Source organism: Pteropus alecto, unplaced genomic scaffold (assembly GCF_000325575.1).
Source record: "Pteropus alecto unplaced genomic scaffold, ASM32557v1 scaffold20, whole genome shotgun sequence".
Lineage (NCBI taxonomy): Eukaryota > Metazoa > Chordata > Mammalia > Chiroptera > Pteropodidae > Pteropus > Pteropus alecto.
This window is the reverse complement of record NW_006436298.1, coordinates 13,166,940-13,183,646: the sequence shown is the minus strand read 5'-3', so window position 1 is coordinate 13,183,646 and position 16,707 is coordinate 13,166,940. Positions and strand designations below refer to the sequence as shown.

At 38.4% G+C, this 16,707-nt stretch overlaps 1 protein-coding gene and 1 pseudogene across 1 annotated transcript in view; one reads left to right on the top strand and one right to left on the bottom strand.

Annotated features, from left to right (window-relative positions):
- CMYA5 (cardiomyopathy associated 5) overlaps positions 1-16,707 on the bottom strand; it is an 87,939-nt gene that overhangs the window by 43,831 nt on the left and 27,401 nt on the right. The window contains exon 2 of the mRNA XM_006913179.3: positions 2,057-12,278. Coding sequence (XP_006913241.1) covers positions 2,057-12,278 — 10,222 coding nt within the window. The remainder of the gene's footprint in view (positions 1-2,056; positions 12,279-16,707) is intronic.
- LOC112480915 lies at positions 16,192-16,310 on the top strand (annotated as a pseudogene).

Sequence of the window (16,707 nt, the reverse complement as noted above, 5' to 3'; positions counted from 1 at the left end):
CCATCACTCAATATACATACTAATAATAAGGGGGTTCATGGCTCTTAGAAAAGAGTTAGACAGGAAAGTTAGTTAGGGGGTTTTGGGTCTGCCTACAAAGACGCTGAGGTCATCCTATCCTAGAAGGGGTCCACCCTAACCCGCCCACAATTAAGCAAGCCAGAAGTCATTTTTTAACTCACACAAAGAAATCAGTAGGCAGAGAATTAGGTACCGGTTTAAGCCAGTCACTCGCACTCGTGCAATGAAGACCCCAATGACCTTCATTTCGCACGTGTGCAGTGAAGACCCACTAACCACCAACTCACCTGAGCCTCATTATACCATCATTATAATATGATGTATATGCCCAGAAGTTCATTAATATTATAACAGACTGAATTCTGGGAACAAACATGCACAGAAAGCAAAATGATGAATCACTGAGCCCTGTCAATCTTAGTTGTCAAGGAAGCCCACTCCTCTATGAAAAGTAACCACCCACAGCAAAAAGGGATAAAATCCCCGAAGCTTTTGTTACCAGGCCTTTTGAGCTACGCTTCTCTTGCTCAGTCCTGCTTCCACTTCTGGAAATGTACTTTCCTTTCTAATAAAACTTTTCTACTGTATTTCGGTGTCTTGCTCAATTCTTTGTTCGAGACATCAAGAACCTGGACAACGTGCTGGGAGAGGATCCACACTCTCTGGTAACATCCCCACTTTTAAATTTATTTTAAATTGACAATATTTAGACAGAATGACTTTTTAATTTCTGAAACTCACAGAGAGAGACAAAACATAATTAAGAAGGCTGAAAAACATCTAGTCTTCTTTCTGCTAACAGTGCCCAGCAGTTGCTACTTAACAAAACCAAGTATAATCAAAGAATGGTGTGCATGTCAGTGCTGCTAATACATCCCAATGCCTGAGTTTCATAAAAGAAATCATTCCCTTTCCTACCCCTAAACTTTACCAGGTAAAGTTTCAATAAAATTTCACCCTGGAGAAATAGAACAGATATCAGATGAGTGGAGCAGGATTAATTTTCTAGGAGAAAAAAGTGCAAGATTCTAATACGGTATCCTACCGAATCAAAATAATTTGGCAATTTTTAACAGTGATCTAAGTGAATAATCATATTTAAAATCACTACCATTAGCAAATAATTGAGCTCAGCAATATGGCTATACAGCCAAGAGCAAAAGCTCTGGTGTCACATAGATCTGGGTACCAATCCTACTTCTGTGTTCCATGACCTTGGGTAAGTCACTTAAACTATCTGAGCCCATGTTGTTATCTGCAAATGGATGACAATGACAGGGTTGTTGTGAGGATAATAGTTATCTTGTATATAAAGAACTTTTCTTTTTTTTTAATAAAGAACTTAACACAATGTTTGGCACAAAGTAAGTACTCGATTCTTGTTATTATTTTCAGTTTTAGATCATTCTGGCTACTATCTAGAAGATATATTGAAGAGACAAGAATGAAGATTCCAGTCAGAAGGGAGATGGGAGTCTCAAAGACTAAATGGTTGGTTTCCTGTAGTATCTCTGGGAACAAGAGTATTTATAATCATATACATAAGAATATGTGTTGTAACTAATTTTTTAAATTGGGATTCTATAGACATAGCTAAAAAGAATGCAAAGGTTTTCCATTTCTAACATTAATTTGATAGATAAAGACAAGATATGGAGGAAACTGAAATTTAAAATGTCTTCCTGTCTTTTTTAATAAAACTTGCAGTCAAATTGCTCAATGTAATGTAATGTGTATTTTTAAAGGATGATATTGTGGGTAATAGAAAATGGCTGTTTTATTCTCAAAAGTATATTTTAAAAATTAAATTTATTTGGCTTTTTTGCAGCCTTGTGCTATTTATCTTGGTATCCCCAGAACCTAGAAAAGTACTTGACACAGTGTATACACAATAAATGGTTTGTCAACTGATCTTAACTAAATGCCTAGTGAAATATTCTTAAGTTTTTTGGTCATTTTTAAAATTGAGAAAATATAAAAACAAATTCAATGTACATGTATTATTACATACCTATATGCTTTAAAATCTATTTACCTTAACAGCACTTATAGCTGTATCAAGCGTTGAAACTTCATGGTCTTTGTGGGTGCCAAATATCTTGTCGGCAGCAGAAATTGGGCTTTTGCAAGTGTAGCAATATGTGTCAATCTGGGACTTTTTCACTTCCTTCTGTTCCTCCTCGGTGACTAACTCTGATGATAATTGTTCTTCTGTCCTCTCTCTGCCCAACTCTCTCTGTTCAGCAGACATACTTTGTTCCACCTCATTCACAAATTCATTTTCACTGATGTGTTCGGAGGATTCCTTCCCTTGAGATAACACAAACTCAGGAGTAGATTCTGAATACAGTTCTTCTGATAAAGTGTCTTGAGTAACCATTTCATAATTCAGGGATTCAGCAAATTCATACTCATCCTGAACAGGGCTATTGCGGAGTCTATCTTCACTTGGCTCGGGTGGGACCATTATGCTAGGTACTTCTTGCAGTGTTTCTTGAACACAGGTTGCACCAGATGCAAATTCTTCCTCTGGGAAGGACACTTGTACTGGAACATTCAGATTGACCTCTGGATTAGCATTTGCTGCTTCATCACTCTGATTGCTTGTTTCACCTACTCTCTCCAGAACATGATGGGTGTCTTCAAATGGAACCGCATGGGTTATCTTCTGGGTGACCACTCTGACTTCCTCAGTGATGGGAACTTTGCTCTGTATAGCTACACTGTCAAGGGTCTCCACGTGGCCTACTGATTCTCCTTCTCCATAAGTAGCTTTCTGTCCCTCTTCCAGACTCTTTTCTCCAAGAATAGTTCCGAACCTCCCCCAAATTTCCCCTTCTGCTGCTATTGGCTGGTATAAATCATCCTTAACACCTGGTTTTTCTTCCAGACCTTGGCCTTGGTTCTTTTCAGTTACAGATGTGTCATGGAGAATGTCATCTTTGAGTATGTACTTCTCAAAATATATTCCTGTTCCATCATCAGTGTCAGAATTTCTTCTTGGAAATGATGCCTCAGAATTCACACTATCACCTTCAGAAGCTGTCTCCCCTTCCTTCTTTTTCTCTCCAACTGCTTCTTCATACAGATCCTTGTATAAAAATGCAAGTGCAGGTGGCTCCTCCAGAAGTTCGGGATTAATGGCTTTAGCAGTGGTAGGAAGTATCTGAGTTCGTGACAAAACCTCTTCTTCTGCATCAAATAAAGGCATCCCAGGTAACTTGGAACCCACATCTCTGTTTGCGCTTTTCGAAGCATCTTTATCAGGTGATTTTTGGATAACCAAAGACTTTGGGGTTTCTCGGTGAGATAACTTTTCCAGTCCATAGAAACTTTCATCTAATTTCACCAAGTCATATTCACATTCTATGGCACTTTCCTCTGAACTTTCTGGGAATGAGATAGTTTCTTCTGGAATTTCCTTTGAGAATTCTACTTCAACATTTAATTTCTGTGGAGCTTTCTGTTTTTCTGGGTCTGGGGAGATGTTATAATCAATCAATGTATATTTTTCAAAATAATCCTCTTCACTGGGAATTGTGGGCTGATTAAAGGGTAAATCACCAGTTTCTGAGTCTGTGGATAATTGTTCTTTTGTTTCATGAGTTTCCTTTTGTTTACTTTCTTTCAGTGATGTGACTTTTTTATCCGAATCTTCTAACTTACTCGCCAATGTTTTATGGCAAGCGACTGCCTCACTATCATCATGGAGGGGTAGAGTTTTTAATGAGGCCTTCTCTTCCAAATATTCTAATTTATCTTGCATTTGTTCACTTTCTTCTTGATCAACTGAAGAGATAAATGCAGGAGCATGAATATTCAAAATCTCACAGCCTTCAGAAATGATATTGAAGGCACTCTTTTGATCTTCTGAAAGTCCAGCTGGCTTACTAGTCATTGAAAATTCTTCATCTTTTTCATATGTGTCTTCAGGCTCTTCAGATACTTCTCTAGTAGAAACCATTTTATTGGCATTGGTTGTTGTTGCACTTGCTATAAATTGAGCATAGTTGCTGCTTAAAGAGCGTGGTTCATTTATATGGGCAGCTTCTACAGCCTCCAAGTGGTGCTTTGAAACAAGAACAGATTGTTTAGACGTTTCAGATGCTTGCTCTTTTGATGTCTGAATAGTATGGACTGTATGCCTACCTGGAGTCAATTCTTGTTTCATCATTGTACTAATTTGTTTCTTTACTGTACTAATTTCTGGAGAAGCTTCTGAAACAAGTGCTTGTGGTTTCACTGATGACAACAAATATGGAGGTGTTTCTAAGATCTTTGTTTCATCCAAAGGATGATCTAAAATCCTTTCAGATTCTTTAGATGGAGAGCCTTGTTTCATACTCCCTTTTGCGATATCTATTGAACCACCTTTTGACAGCTCTGATACTGTGACCAGTCCCTTTTCTTCATTCTGACTTGCCAAATCCCTGCTTGATTTTTCCAATACCAGATTTCCTTCCTTAGGAAAAGAGTGGTTATCTATTTCATCATGATAAGAAAGATCCCCTGGAAAGAAAGTCTTGGTTTTCTCCATCAGTACTTCACTTTCTTCTAACAGATGTGGTTGGGTTGCTACTGTCTTTGTTTCCCTGATTTCTGGGTGAGTCTCTGAGATTATGATTTCTGATTTTTCAGTAACTGATGTAGTTTTAGTTAATGAAAATGGACAAGTTTCACCCAAAGAATGACTTAGAGAGACATCTGATTCTTCGGGCAGAGACCTGGCTATAGTCACAGAATAAGGCTGAATTTCCTGCTGCTTCTCTCCTTCTAAAAACACATGTGACTGTTTTGCTTTTTCTTCTCCTTTCTCCTCCTTAATAATTTTGTGTCTTTCCTTGTGGTCTTCATTTTGATAGACTTGCTGCAGCACAGCAGCCGCTTTTGATTCCTCCAATTTAATAGGGCTAGATCCATGTGTAATGTGTGCCTTTCCTATTTCATTATTATCTCTTAGCTCTAATGGGGCCACAGTTTCTTGTTTTTCTGCCAGCACCTTCTTTTCTGCCAAAGAATATGATCTGGTTTCCAAGTTATCTTTTTCCTCAGTTGGGCTAACAGACCTGAGTTTTATTTCCTCTTCAGAAATTTTCAAGGAAGTAGGTTTTGGCATTTCTTTATTTAGTCTGTCTTCACCAAGATCAATTAAACTGCCTTTATATTCTTCTACTGGCAAAATTGTTGACTCTGGCTTCTCTGATGCCTTTGTAATATTTTTATTTGTGAAGCTAGAAGAAGCTGATTTTGGCTGTTGTGACATCTTATCTACCACATCAAATGAAAAGAGTGATTTTTCTTTTTGATCACTTCTTGGCTGTTCAAGAACTGAAATATTCCATTTAGATGGAGGAGAGATTTCTGGCTTCTGGGCTCTTTTACTATCAGTGACATGAAGAGGAACAGCATTTTTGGCTTCTTCCATAATGGATTCCTCACTCATGAGAGAATAAGATTGAAGATGGTCCTCACCTTCAACAGAAGTAACTAAGTTTAGACCCATTTCCTCTGAAGAGTCTAGGATTTCTTTCTTCCCATGATCTTCACTGGACACCTCAAAATTGGGTTTTGGCTGTTTTAGAACTTCTACATTTGATAAAAGTGTAGGTTTTTCTTTAAAGTCTTGACCTTCACCAGATTTAACCAAAGTATCTCTGGATTCTTCAGTAGTTATAAGTTTTGCCTCTGGTACCAGATGATCAGCTGGTTTCTCAGTTGCATTAAAGTCAGCTGGAGCTGTACCTTTAGGCTCTATCACAGTCACTGCTTTTTCTACAGATGGACTGGGCTGAGTTTCTACATCTTCTTTTTCAGCAACTGTGCTATCTGGAGAGCTTGATCCAAAAAACAAACTGGACACCCAAGATGTGAAAGATAAAATTCCTTTCCTTTCCTTTTCTTCAGAAAGGCCTGGTTTAGCTGCCTTTGGTTGCTCAGGCAGCTTTTGTGTCACCTCAGGTGATTCTGGGGGTTGAGGTCTTTCATTTTCTTGGGTTGAGGAGAGGGGTTCTATTTGTGTGGGTATTTTCACTTCAGATGTTGGTTTCCCTCTTTCATTAGCATCATCTACAACCTTTGACTGAACCATTTTTGATTCTTCTAATGGCTTCTCTCCAGGTAAAAGAGACATACTCCCATGTGCCGCTTTTTTATTACCCAGTGCAGGTTCTGCATCTTCTACCTGGAAATGGGCTGCTTTGCCAGGAGAAGGAATAGATTCTGATATGACTTGTTCCACTGATGGGCCAGACACTGGTTTCTGAAGGATTCTTTCAGAAGGTAGTTTGATTTCTTCTTGGTGGTCTCCTTTGCTAGGCATGGAAAATTCTGTGTTTGATTTCTCCAATATTGAACTTTCACTCCCCGTGAAAGAAAGGATTTGCTTCTCCTCTGCTTTATTTCTTTCTACATTTCCAGCTGGAACTAAAGATTTTGGTTGGGGGGCCAGCTTTATGTCTTCTTCAGAAGTTTTAGTTGATAAGGTCTCACTGTTACCACTGGAGATAACAAGAGATTCTGGTTTTTGTAATGATAAATGTGATTCTCCAGCAGAATGTGGCAGAACCTGCTTTCCGATTTCATATGTATGGTCTTTATCTGACAGAACAGCCTTGAGCTGCCCTGTCATCAGATCATCACTGGCAGAGGAAGCTAGCAGCACAGATCCCCGTACACTTTCTTCATGATTACTTGCCAAATCTCTTTCTGGCTTTTCCAGCATCCAGTTTTCATCCTTTGGAGAAATAAGGGTATCTTTCACTTGTGTTTCTTTAACACCTGCAGACTCGGCTATCACAAGTGATTTTGATTCTTCTAAAGGAAAATTCTCTTTCATAATTGAAAGTTGTTTAATACCTAGATCTTGTTTATCCACAAAAGATGTGCTTACATCAGGTAATTTAACAGCCTGATCTGAATGAAGTGCTTTTTCAGGCTTCTCTTGTTCCATGAGAAGGTGAGAAGTGATGTTTGATGGTTCAGTTATACTCTGGGGTACAGGGAATGTATTTGGTCGGTCTCTCTCTTCATTCAGTGTAGTTACAATATTTTCTGTTACTTGTGCTTTCAAATTTCCTAATGAGCTTATTTCTTGTTTTTCTCCCTTTTTAAAGTCAGCTGAATGGTTCAAGCCTTCTGATAATCCTTTTAAAGAAAAAGCATATGGATGAAGTTCTTCTGGGTTGTCTCCTTCAACTAAAGGGGTAAGTGCTTTTTTTGACTCTAAGTTGACTACCTTAGGAGAAATAGATTTAATTTCTTGACTCTGAGGTTCCTCCTTAAGGCATGATGAAAGCTCTGAAATTTTAGGCACTGTAGTTGATACTTGAAGTTCCCTGTTCTCTTCTTTACCTTCTCCTCTGCTCGTAAGATCAACTAGGTCCTTCTCTAAGACAGAATCCTTTGTTTTAGTTGTGGGAGATTTTATTAGTTTTGTATCCACAGATGCACTTTGCCTACCTAAACCACTAGTGGATTCCAACTCAGCATTTGGTAATTCTGATACTTGGTGTAGCTTGTCTTCCTTATCAGGTTCCAAAGAGAGCTCTGCCAGAGCAAGATCTTGTTTTTCTGACAGGGAATCTCCCTGAGCTGTAAGAGATATCTCCATTGCCTGTTTGTTCTTATCATCACTAAGGGTTGGTAATGTCAGAGCTAAATCTTCTAACTCTAAATTTTCCATCTGGGGAGAAGAATTTTCCATCTTTTCACTTATGCCTTTTGGAACTATATGTTTGGGTGCAGGTGACACGTTTTGCGAGAAAGGAAGTTCAGTTCCTTGTTTCTCTATCTCACCACCTAGATTGAGCAAAAGCCCATGTTTGGGCCCTGATACCTCTGAGGCAGACACAGAATTCTTTTTCTGTGATGAAGCCAAACGTTCAGAGTCAAGGACCATAGAAAATGAAAGACCTTGTTCGTTTTCCATCCTTGCTTCCTTAGATACATCTGCATGCTGAGACGACAGTGTTTTGGTTATTGGCAAGACAGGTTTAACTTCTTCAGTTTCTACTCTTGACAAAATAGAATGGTCTGATATAGAGGATACACTCGGAGGTGAATCAAATTTAATTTCCTTCTCTGCTTCTGACCAAGCTGGATGTTTGGATGCAGCAGTTTCAGTGGGAGAAGAACTAGCTTTAATTGCTATCTTTTCTTCTCCTTTAAAAAGTGAATGCTCATCTATAGATGTTACCAGTGGTGGCAAACCACTTCCTAATTCACTCTTTTCTACTTTTGTTAAGACTGGATACTCTACAAGGGTGGTAAGAGAAACCTCTGTTGACTTTTCCTCTTTTGCTAATTTGGTTAAGCTTGAATCATGCTTAGTTACAGATGTAGTTATTGAAGAACTGGGTTCAATTTCTTTCTTTACTTCTTCTGATAAAGCTGAAAATTCTGGTGTGGATGGTCCATGTTCAACTTCCTTTTCCACTCCTGGTGAAGGTGAATGCAGTACTCTAGGTATACCAGTTGTTTTAGAATCGTGTTTCACTTCTGTTTTTAATGCTGATAAAATCTCAGGTTCAGATAAAGATGTTTCTTTTACTGGTGAATATGGTTTTATTACTTCGGGCTCATTCCCCGACAACGTTCTCTGTTCTAGTTCAGATGTCACAGTTGGAGCTAAATTGGGTTTGACATCCTTCTTTGGCTCATCTACCAAGTCAGGCAGAACTGAATATTTCATCCCAGACCCTGGAACATTTGGAGGCTGAGGCTCCATTTCTTGATCCCGTGATCCACGTGATGTAGCTTCTTCAGATTCAGGCACAATTTCTTCCTTACTTTTAACTTTTAACAAAGCCATCTGTTCATTTGCAGCTTTTGGAGTGAGCAATCCTTCGGGTTCTTGTTCTTTCTTAAATGCATGGACTGAATCAGGTGAAACGGAATATTGAGATGAAGGCAAAACGGATTTGGTTTCTTCCTTTACCATGGATGATTGTGTAGGTAAAGAAACAGGGGTTGCAGCTCCTGATAAACTAGTCTTATTTTCTCCCTTCTCCAATTCACTGGTTAAATACGGTGAAATCAAATCTTCCAACTTAGGTTCTAAAAATCCTTGAGTTACCCGCTTCTGTGCCAAAATGAGATATTCAGATACAGACGTTGAGGCTGTTTGAGCATCTGTTTTCTCTGCTTTATTTGTTGCAGGTGGCAGACTCAAGTCTTCAGGTGCAGATATCGAAGGGGAAGGTTCAGCTTGTTGCTTCTGTGATGAATCGAGATGTTCAGGTACAGGTGTAGCAGCTGTTGGTTCAATTTCTTCCTCATCTGCTTCTGAAAAGTAGGAATACCCTGAAGCAGATATTGCAGTTAACAGTGAATCAGGCTCGATTTCATTTTTCTTTGTTTCTGGTATTCTATATGGTGGGACTGAAACTTGTGAGGCTGAGTCTGGAGAAAAAAGTTCAGCTTCTTCAGGGTCTTCATCTGACAAAACAGTATGTTCAGATGGCGATGTTAAACATATTGAAGAATCGGACTCAAATTCTCTTTTCTCGGTTTCCTGAGTTGCATAGGGTGGAAATGAGAATTCTGACACAAATGCGGAGTCTGGAGAGAAAGGTCCAATGTCTTCTTGCTCTTCTTCTGAGAAATTCATGGGTGAGGAGGCACCTTTTATATTTAAAGGGGATCTGTGGACAATTTCTACCTCCTGTGATTCTGGTGTTGCATATGGTGGTACTGAAAATTCAGAAGCTGAGGTGGAAGAAGGTGTGTACCGCTCCATTTCTACTGTCTCTTCTTCTGATAGGACCACATATTCAGATGGAGTGGCTGAAAGTGGTGGGGCTTGGTATTCAGAAGTCACATCAGCTATGCATGGGGGGAGAGAGTGTTCAGACACAGAGGCCACATCTGGGGAATACGGTCTAGTGTCTTCCTTCTCTTCTTCTGGCAGAATCATGTGCTCAGAAACATTTTTTGATTTTAACAGGGGCACATCATCAATTAGGGATTCCTGTGCTATATTTGGTGGAACTGCATATTGGGAAGTCAATGTCAAATCTGGTGTGAAACGCTCTCTTCTTGGGTCCTCTTCTGATAGGACTGCACATTCGGATGCAGCAGTTGAAAGCAGTGGTGACTGGCACTCAGACGTCATCTCAGTTATGCATGGGGGGAGAGAGTGTTCAGACACAGAGGCCACATCTGGGGAATACGGTCTAGTGTCTTCCTTCTCTTCTTCTGACAAAATCATGTGCTCAGAAACACCTTTTGATTTTAATGGGGACATATCGTCAATTTTCTTGAGTGACTCTTTTGTTGCCTGTGTTGGAACTGAATATTCAAAAGCAGATGTGGAATCTGGAGTGTGACGCCCACTTTCTGAGGCTTCTTCTCCAGGCAGGACCATGTGTCCCAGTGTAGCTGCTGAAAACAGTGGGAACTGGCATTCAGAAGTCTTCTCAGTTATGGATGGTGAGAGAGAGTGTTCTGATGCAGAGGCTGAAGCTGGAGAATAAGGCTCAAATTCCTCATTTTCCTCTTCTGACAAAACTGTATGTTCAGACAGAGCTTTTACATTGGATGGAAAAACTGCCTCAACTTCTTGCTTCTCTAGTTCTTGGTTCATATCCTGTGGGACTGAATACTCTGATACAAAGGCAGAATCAGTAGAAACAGACTCATTTTCCTCCCTTTCTTCTTCAGACAAAGCAGCATGTTCAGGTGTTGATGCTGTCAGTAATGGCAGAATAGTCTCCTCTTCTTCTCCCACTTCAGGGGCCAAATGTGGTGGGAGGGGCTTCTCAGAAACCGATGGACTTTCTGGGTAATCAAGTTCTATGATCTCTTCTTCCACTGAGTTAAAATCTTCAGGTTCAGAGGTAGCAGTTATTGGTAGAGAAGTTTCCATTTCTTCTTTCACTGGTTCCTCTAATACTAGCTGTTCAGAAAGAGAAATAGATGGCTCAGGCACATTTTCTTTCTTCTCTCCTTTGACATCAAGATGAGGAGGGGTTAGTTGTTCAGAAACTGGTTCTGCCCTTTCTAGTGAAGTCAGGTCCAGTTCTTCTCTTTCTGGGCCAAAATCTTCCTGGATAGATGCTGACAGACCTGGTGAATCTGTTTCCAGAGAATCCTTCTCTGCCTCCAGTGAAATTGAATGGTCAGAATACACATCTTCCTCCTTTACATCATCCACTAAAGGTGGTGAGACTGAAGAGTCATGCTCTGAAGTTACAGCTTCTTGCACATCAGACTCAAATTCTTCCTTTGCCGTTTCCGAGAACACAGTTGCAGATGTATCAGGCCTAAGAGAGGAAGGCTCCATTTCAGAGGGTTTTGCTTCTTCACCTGGCTGTTGTGGCACTGACTGTGAAGGGCTGAACTGTGTTTCTAGTTCTACTGTGTCATTTATAGAAGAGGAATCTGCATGCTTGGTGGCAGATGCAGCCTTTAGAGGAGAATCAACGTAAATTTTTTTTTGATCTTCACGACTAAATAAGGAGGTCAGGGACTTTGATCCTTTGGACAGCGTACCTCCCCAGGGTGAAGGAAGCTTTTTTACTTTATCATCTTCTATGCTTTGGGTTACTAATTTGTCAGTTTTGGAAATTATATTAGAATCACGATTGCCTAAATCTGGCTCTAGACTAATGGATGCATCCTTCCCCTTCCTATAACGTATTTCCTTAATTACGTAACCCTTTGGCAATGTGCCATAAAATTGTAGTGGAATTAATTCTTCTTTAACTGAATTAAACATCTTAATTTTATATTGTACTGTTCCTATGTAGACTGGTCGTAACACTAACGGCTTGTGTTCCTTGTATATTGCTCCAGTAATAGGAGGTGTATTTGAGGTGGTCTTCTTTTTTCTCATTTTATCATAATCGCCAGTAGATGACTTCTCTTTCTGGGTTTTCAGTAACTGGCCTTCTGAAATTAAAGGATTTTCTTTTTTGTTTGCTGGTACATCTTGGGATTCAAAGGAATTTCTTTTTTTATTGCCTTTGCGACGCAATGATGGTGAGCCATGCTTTGACTTAGACGCTCTTTTCCTAACCTTTTTAACTTCATCCACAATAAAGGAAACATTCCCTGCAGGAGGATTCATAGTCGACCCTTCTAGACTACATACACCAGAAGTCTGACTTTCTTCCGAAGCCCAAGGAGTGGAAGACCTACTTGAATTGGTCTCCCAGGTTATTCCACTATCCTCCCGCTGAACTGTCACCATGGAAAAGGAGGGGTCAGATATGATACACTTCTGCTTGGTCTTGCCCTCTTCGTCCTGGTCTGATAACCTACAGTAAGTAATAATAACATCAATAATTATATTATAATAAAATAACCTTATATTAATTACTTGTGATAATAAGCAAATACCATTTTACCAGGTAAAGGACTAATGTGAAATTAAAATACAGAAATAAATATCGCCACCCATATCAAAAACAGAGAAATATACAAAATAAAGTTTTAAAATTGTCAAATACAATAACACATCCCAGGCTAGAATGACTCAATATCCCCAAACTCAAAAACAAGCAAACATTAAATTCATCACCTCCACTTATCAGGATTGCCCCCGACCTGCCGGGGCTCACCCAGTCACTCAGGCTCACTCTCTAGTCACCAAGACCTTCATAACAGCTCTCGCGTCTGTGCCATCCATTACTACTATTGCCGCCCCAACCTAGCTCTTTATCACATCATCTCTAGATAATTGCATTAGCTTCTTAACTGGTCAGCAGGTATCACATTTACCTCCTACCCTCCCCCACCCTCAATTCATCCTGCCCATCTTTCCAGACCACCTTTACTAAAAATTGTTATCATGTACTCCCTGTTCAAAAATCTCAGTGAAATTTCTTATACCTATAGAAAAAAAGTTCCAAATCCTTAGCTCTTTGATTCCTAGCTGACCTCATTTCAAAGCACCAACTCCACCTACCCCAACATAGTACATTTTAACTCTATAATTCGCTGTCCACTAAATATATCATGGGAACTCTGAATCAGGACCATAAAAAGGACACAGATCACAGAATATACAGAGATCACAAAAAATGTCAGCCTACTGTACTGTAGTTTCCTCATCTGTAAACCAGAGGTAATAACAGAACCTACCTGATACAGTTGTTGTGAAGATTAAATTAGGTACATTAAATGCTTAAGGAAAGTGCCCGGTATGTAGTTAGTGTTCAATAAACATTATCTGTAATCAGGCCTTCCATACAATCCTTGGACTAGAGATTACGGGAACGTGGGAATGGTCATTTTCAACTGCTAAAGGTATTTGGAAAGGTGGTCTCCCTGGACTGCTCTCATGTCCCCTTAAGAGATGGCTGGCTTTGGCTGCCTCTCAACTGCCATTGAACATCGGTCTCAGACTCTACAATACTCTGGAATTTTTTTAAACCTCCTCCTCCCCTGTGTTCATGCTGTTCTTCCATTTAGAATGCTTCTTTCCCATCTTACTCTACTTTTTCTGCATATCTACATTCTATCTACTCTTTAAGGCTTAGTTTAAACCTCCACTGTTACCATTCCTGACCAGTTCAGTAGTCATATCTGCCATCACTTCATAAACATTAAGTTCAAGATTAAAACTCCAAGGGCTCTTTCTTTCTAGGGATATGGCTACAATTTGAGATAAATACAAACTACTGACTGGCTTACACCTTTCTACAACAAAACAAAAATAAATACTCTCTATGGTAAAAAACCACTAAGCATAAGTATTTAATGAACGTACTTTTTAAAAACACACTCAGTTAGAATTTAGGTCCCTTACTAATAATTTTTTAAAATCATCAGTCACTGCTTATATTAGTGGTTCTTAACTCTGGACACATTTTAGAAATCACCTGTAAGGAGCATTTAAAAAATATTGATAACACTCATAGTCCTCCCCACAGAGACTCTGATTGAATTGTACTAGGGTCGAGTCCTAGCATTGTTATGTTTTTATATTTTAAAAGCTTCCAGGTAACTCCAATATGCATTCAGAGTTGAAAATCACAGGCCTAAACAATCCTAGCTATGAAACTTAATAATGCATGCCTTTCTTGCTTACCCTGAACCCTTCCTAATTTGTTAGGTTACGCTAAGAGCCAAGACCAGCAGGTACATTCTACTCTCTTTTCTTAAACTTCAGAATTTGCAGTCTGTGGCAAAGGGCTAGGGACTGCTGAGATCCTGATCTCTTTAGCTCTCACCAAAGCCAGGTAGAGCCTGGGGCAGCCAGAGCCCCTGGGCCACTATCTTCAATAGCAAGCAGACTCATCCATTCACCCAAGTGTGCCATAAATAATATCGTTTTCTATATATGCCATGAATGAAAAGGGCTAGAAAGCAGTGGGAAGAACTGGTTTCTCCATTTCCCAGGCAACTCTGGCTCTCACTTTTTTGCTTTAGTATTAAACTTAATACTAAAGTATTAAGTACTTTACTGAACTTAATTAAGAATTAATGCCCTATCTTGGTTCTAGACTGAAATTTTAGAATATTTTTTTCAGGCTCTCTTACATAACTTTTTAAAGTTACTCCTCAGAATTTTCAATTCCTACTACTCCTCCCTTCTATTTAACTTAACAGAAGCAGGATAAAATTAAAAATTAAGGTTACAACATGTAGCTTGGAAGTCAGTATTTTGAATGTCGAGGAGTGCAGTAGTATTACAAAAGCAACTATAAATTCAATTTGGAGTTAATTATTGATTGAATGTACTCAACCAGAGTAGTTTTCCTTACTAGCTAGAATGAGCTCAAGAATGCTTAGCAAAATACCCAAAAGGTGATTGATCATAAGAAGACAGTTACTGAGGTGGGTTCACCCAATCATTTGCTTACTTATTCACTCATTTATTTTTTCAGTAGTGAATTTTTATTGAATTTAAATACTAGAATACAAATATAAAGACACAAAATCTCCCCTAAAGAAATTCAAAATCCAACACAGAGACAGAATTAAATATTTTAATACAGTATGTTAAGTACTATAACAGGAGATAGGAAAGATATATAGTGAGAACATAAAGGAGGGAAGACTTCACACAGGGAAGATACTTGGATTTTGAAGAAGAAATAGGAATTTGCCAAATGAATGAAGAGTGGAGGTGGTGTGAAGATGGGGGAGGTCATTTCAGAAAAATGTCACAGTATATGCAAAATGTGCATATGAATAAATTAGTATAGCTCACTGAAAAAAACAAAAGCATTTTGAGATATGTGGGTTATAGGAGAGAAGCAAAGGATAAAAGAATGACAGAGCCAACGGGAATCAGGGAATGACTATATTAGCATGTGGAAAGCTACAGCCCAAGTATTCACATTACACTCAGTCTAATGAAACAACTTCCCTTAATAGATGAGAAATGGTCCCACAGAGTTCAGAAATGTATTTTTTACTCAGGAACATAAGTGTTCTCATCTATGCAAAAATGTATACATCAGCTTTTCATAGTTAGTGGATATTGGCTATGAATATCATTTCATTCATTCTCTTCTGATTCTCACAAAGCAAACTCTTGATTTTTGGCTTCCCATGTAGACTTATCTGTGGGGGTGAGGATTAAAGACAGACTTTATTGGTGAAGTCATCTGGACCTAGAGTCTTTTTTTGGTAAGGTTTTTAATTAACAGTTTAATAGTTATGTGACTATTGTGTCTGCGTTTGTATGTTGTAGTTTTTTAAAAATTGACCCATTTAACCTAAAATTTTTAAAACTCATTGGATTAAATTTGTTCATAATATCCTTTTAAGAGCTTTTAAATTTTTGTAAGAACTAAAATTTGATCTATTTTTTCACTCCTGACATTATTTGTGTCTTTTCTCTCTCCTTCTTTCCCTCTCTCTCTTGGTCTTTTTAAATATTGCCAGGGGTTATCATTTGGTAGTCTTTTCAAATAAAGTTTAGCTTTATTGATTTTTCCTATCTCATAAATGTTTATTATTTCCTTTCTTCAACTTTCTTTGGGTTTAATTTGCAATTATTTTTCTACCTTCTTGAGGTAGATTCTTAGATCATTATTTTACACCTTACTCCTTTTCTAATATATGAATTTAAGGCTATTCGCTTCTCTTTAAGAAAGATTTCGATGTATCACATAAAAATTTGTATATAGTATCTTCATTATTATTAATCTCAAAATATTTTTGAATTTTCACTGTGATTTCTATGTGACCCAGAGATTATTTTAAAATAAGTTTCTCTTCTACGGCCATGCCACCCTGAACACGCCTGATCTCGTCGGATCTTGGAAGCTAAGCAGGGTTGGCCCTGGTTAGTCCTTGGATGGGAGACCACCTAGTAAGACTGGGTGCTATAGGCGTAAAAATAAATAAATAAATAAATAAATAAATAAATAAATAAAACTAAGTTTCTCAATTTCAAACTACATGGGGATTTTCTAGTTATCTTTTTGTTAGTACTTTCTAATTTAATTGCATTATAGCCAGAGAATTTATTTTATATTAGGTTATACTGTCAAATTTGTTGAGATTTGCTTTATGGCTATACAGCCAAGATATTTTATTTAAAAAAAAAATTTTTTCCTTCTCATTTTTTTCTTTCTTTTAATAATTTATTTATTTTAATTAGTTTCAAATATACAGTACATTGGTTAGACATCTATATAGTTTGTAAAACAATCCCCCCCAATTCCTCCCTCCCTCCCCTGACCCTCCACCTAGCCAACATATTAATGTTAACTGCATTCCCTATGCAAT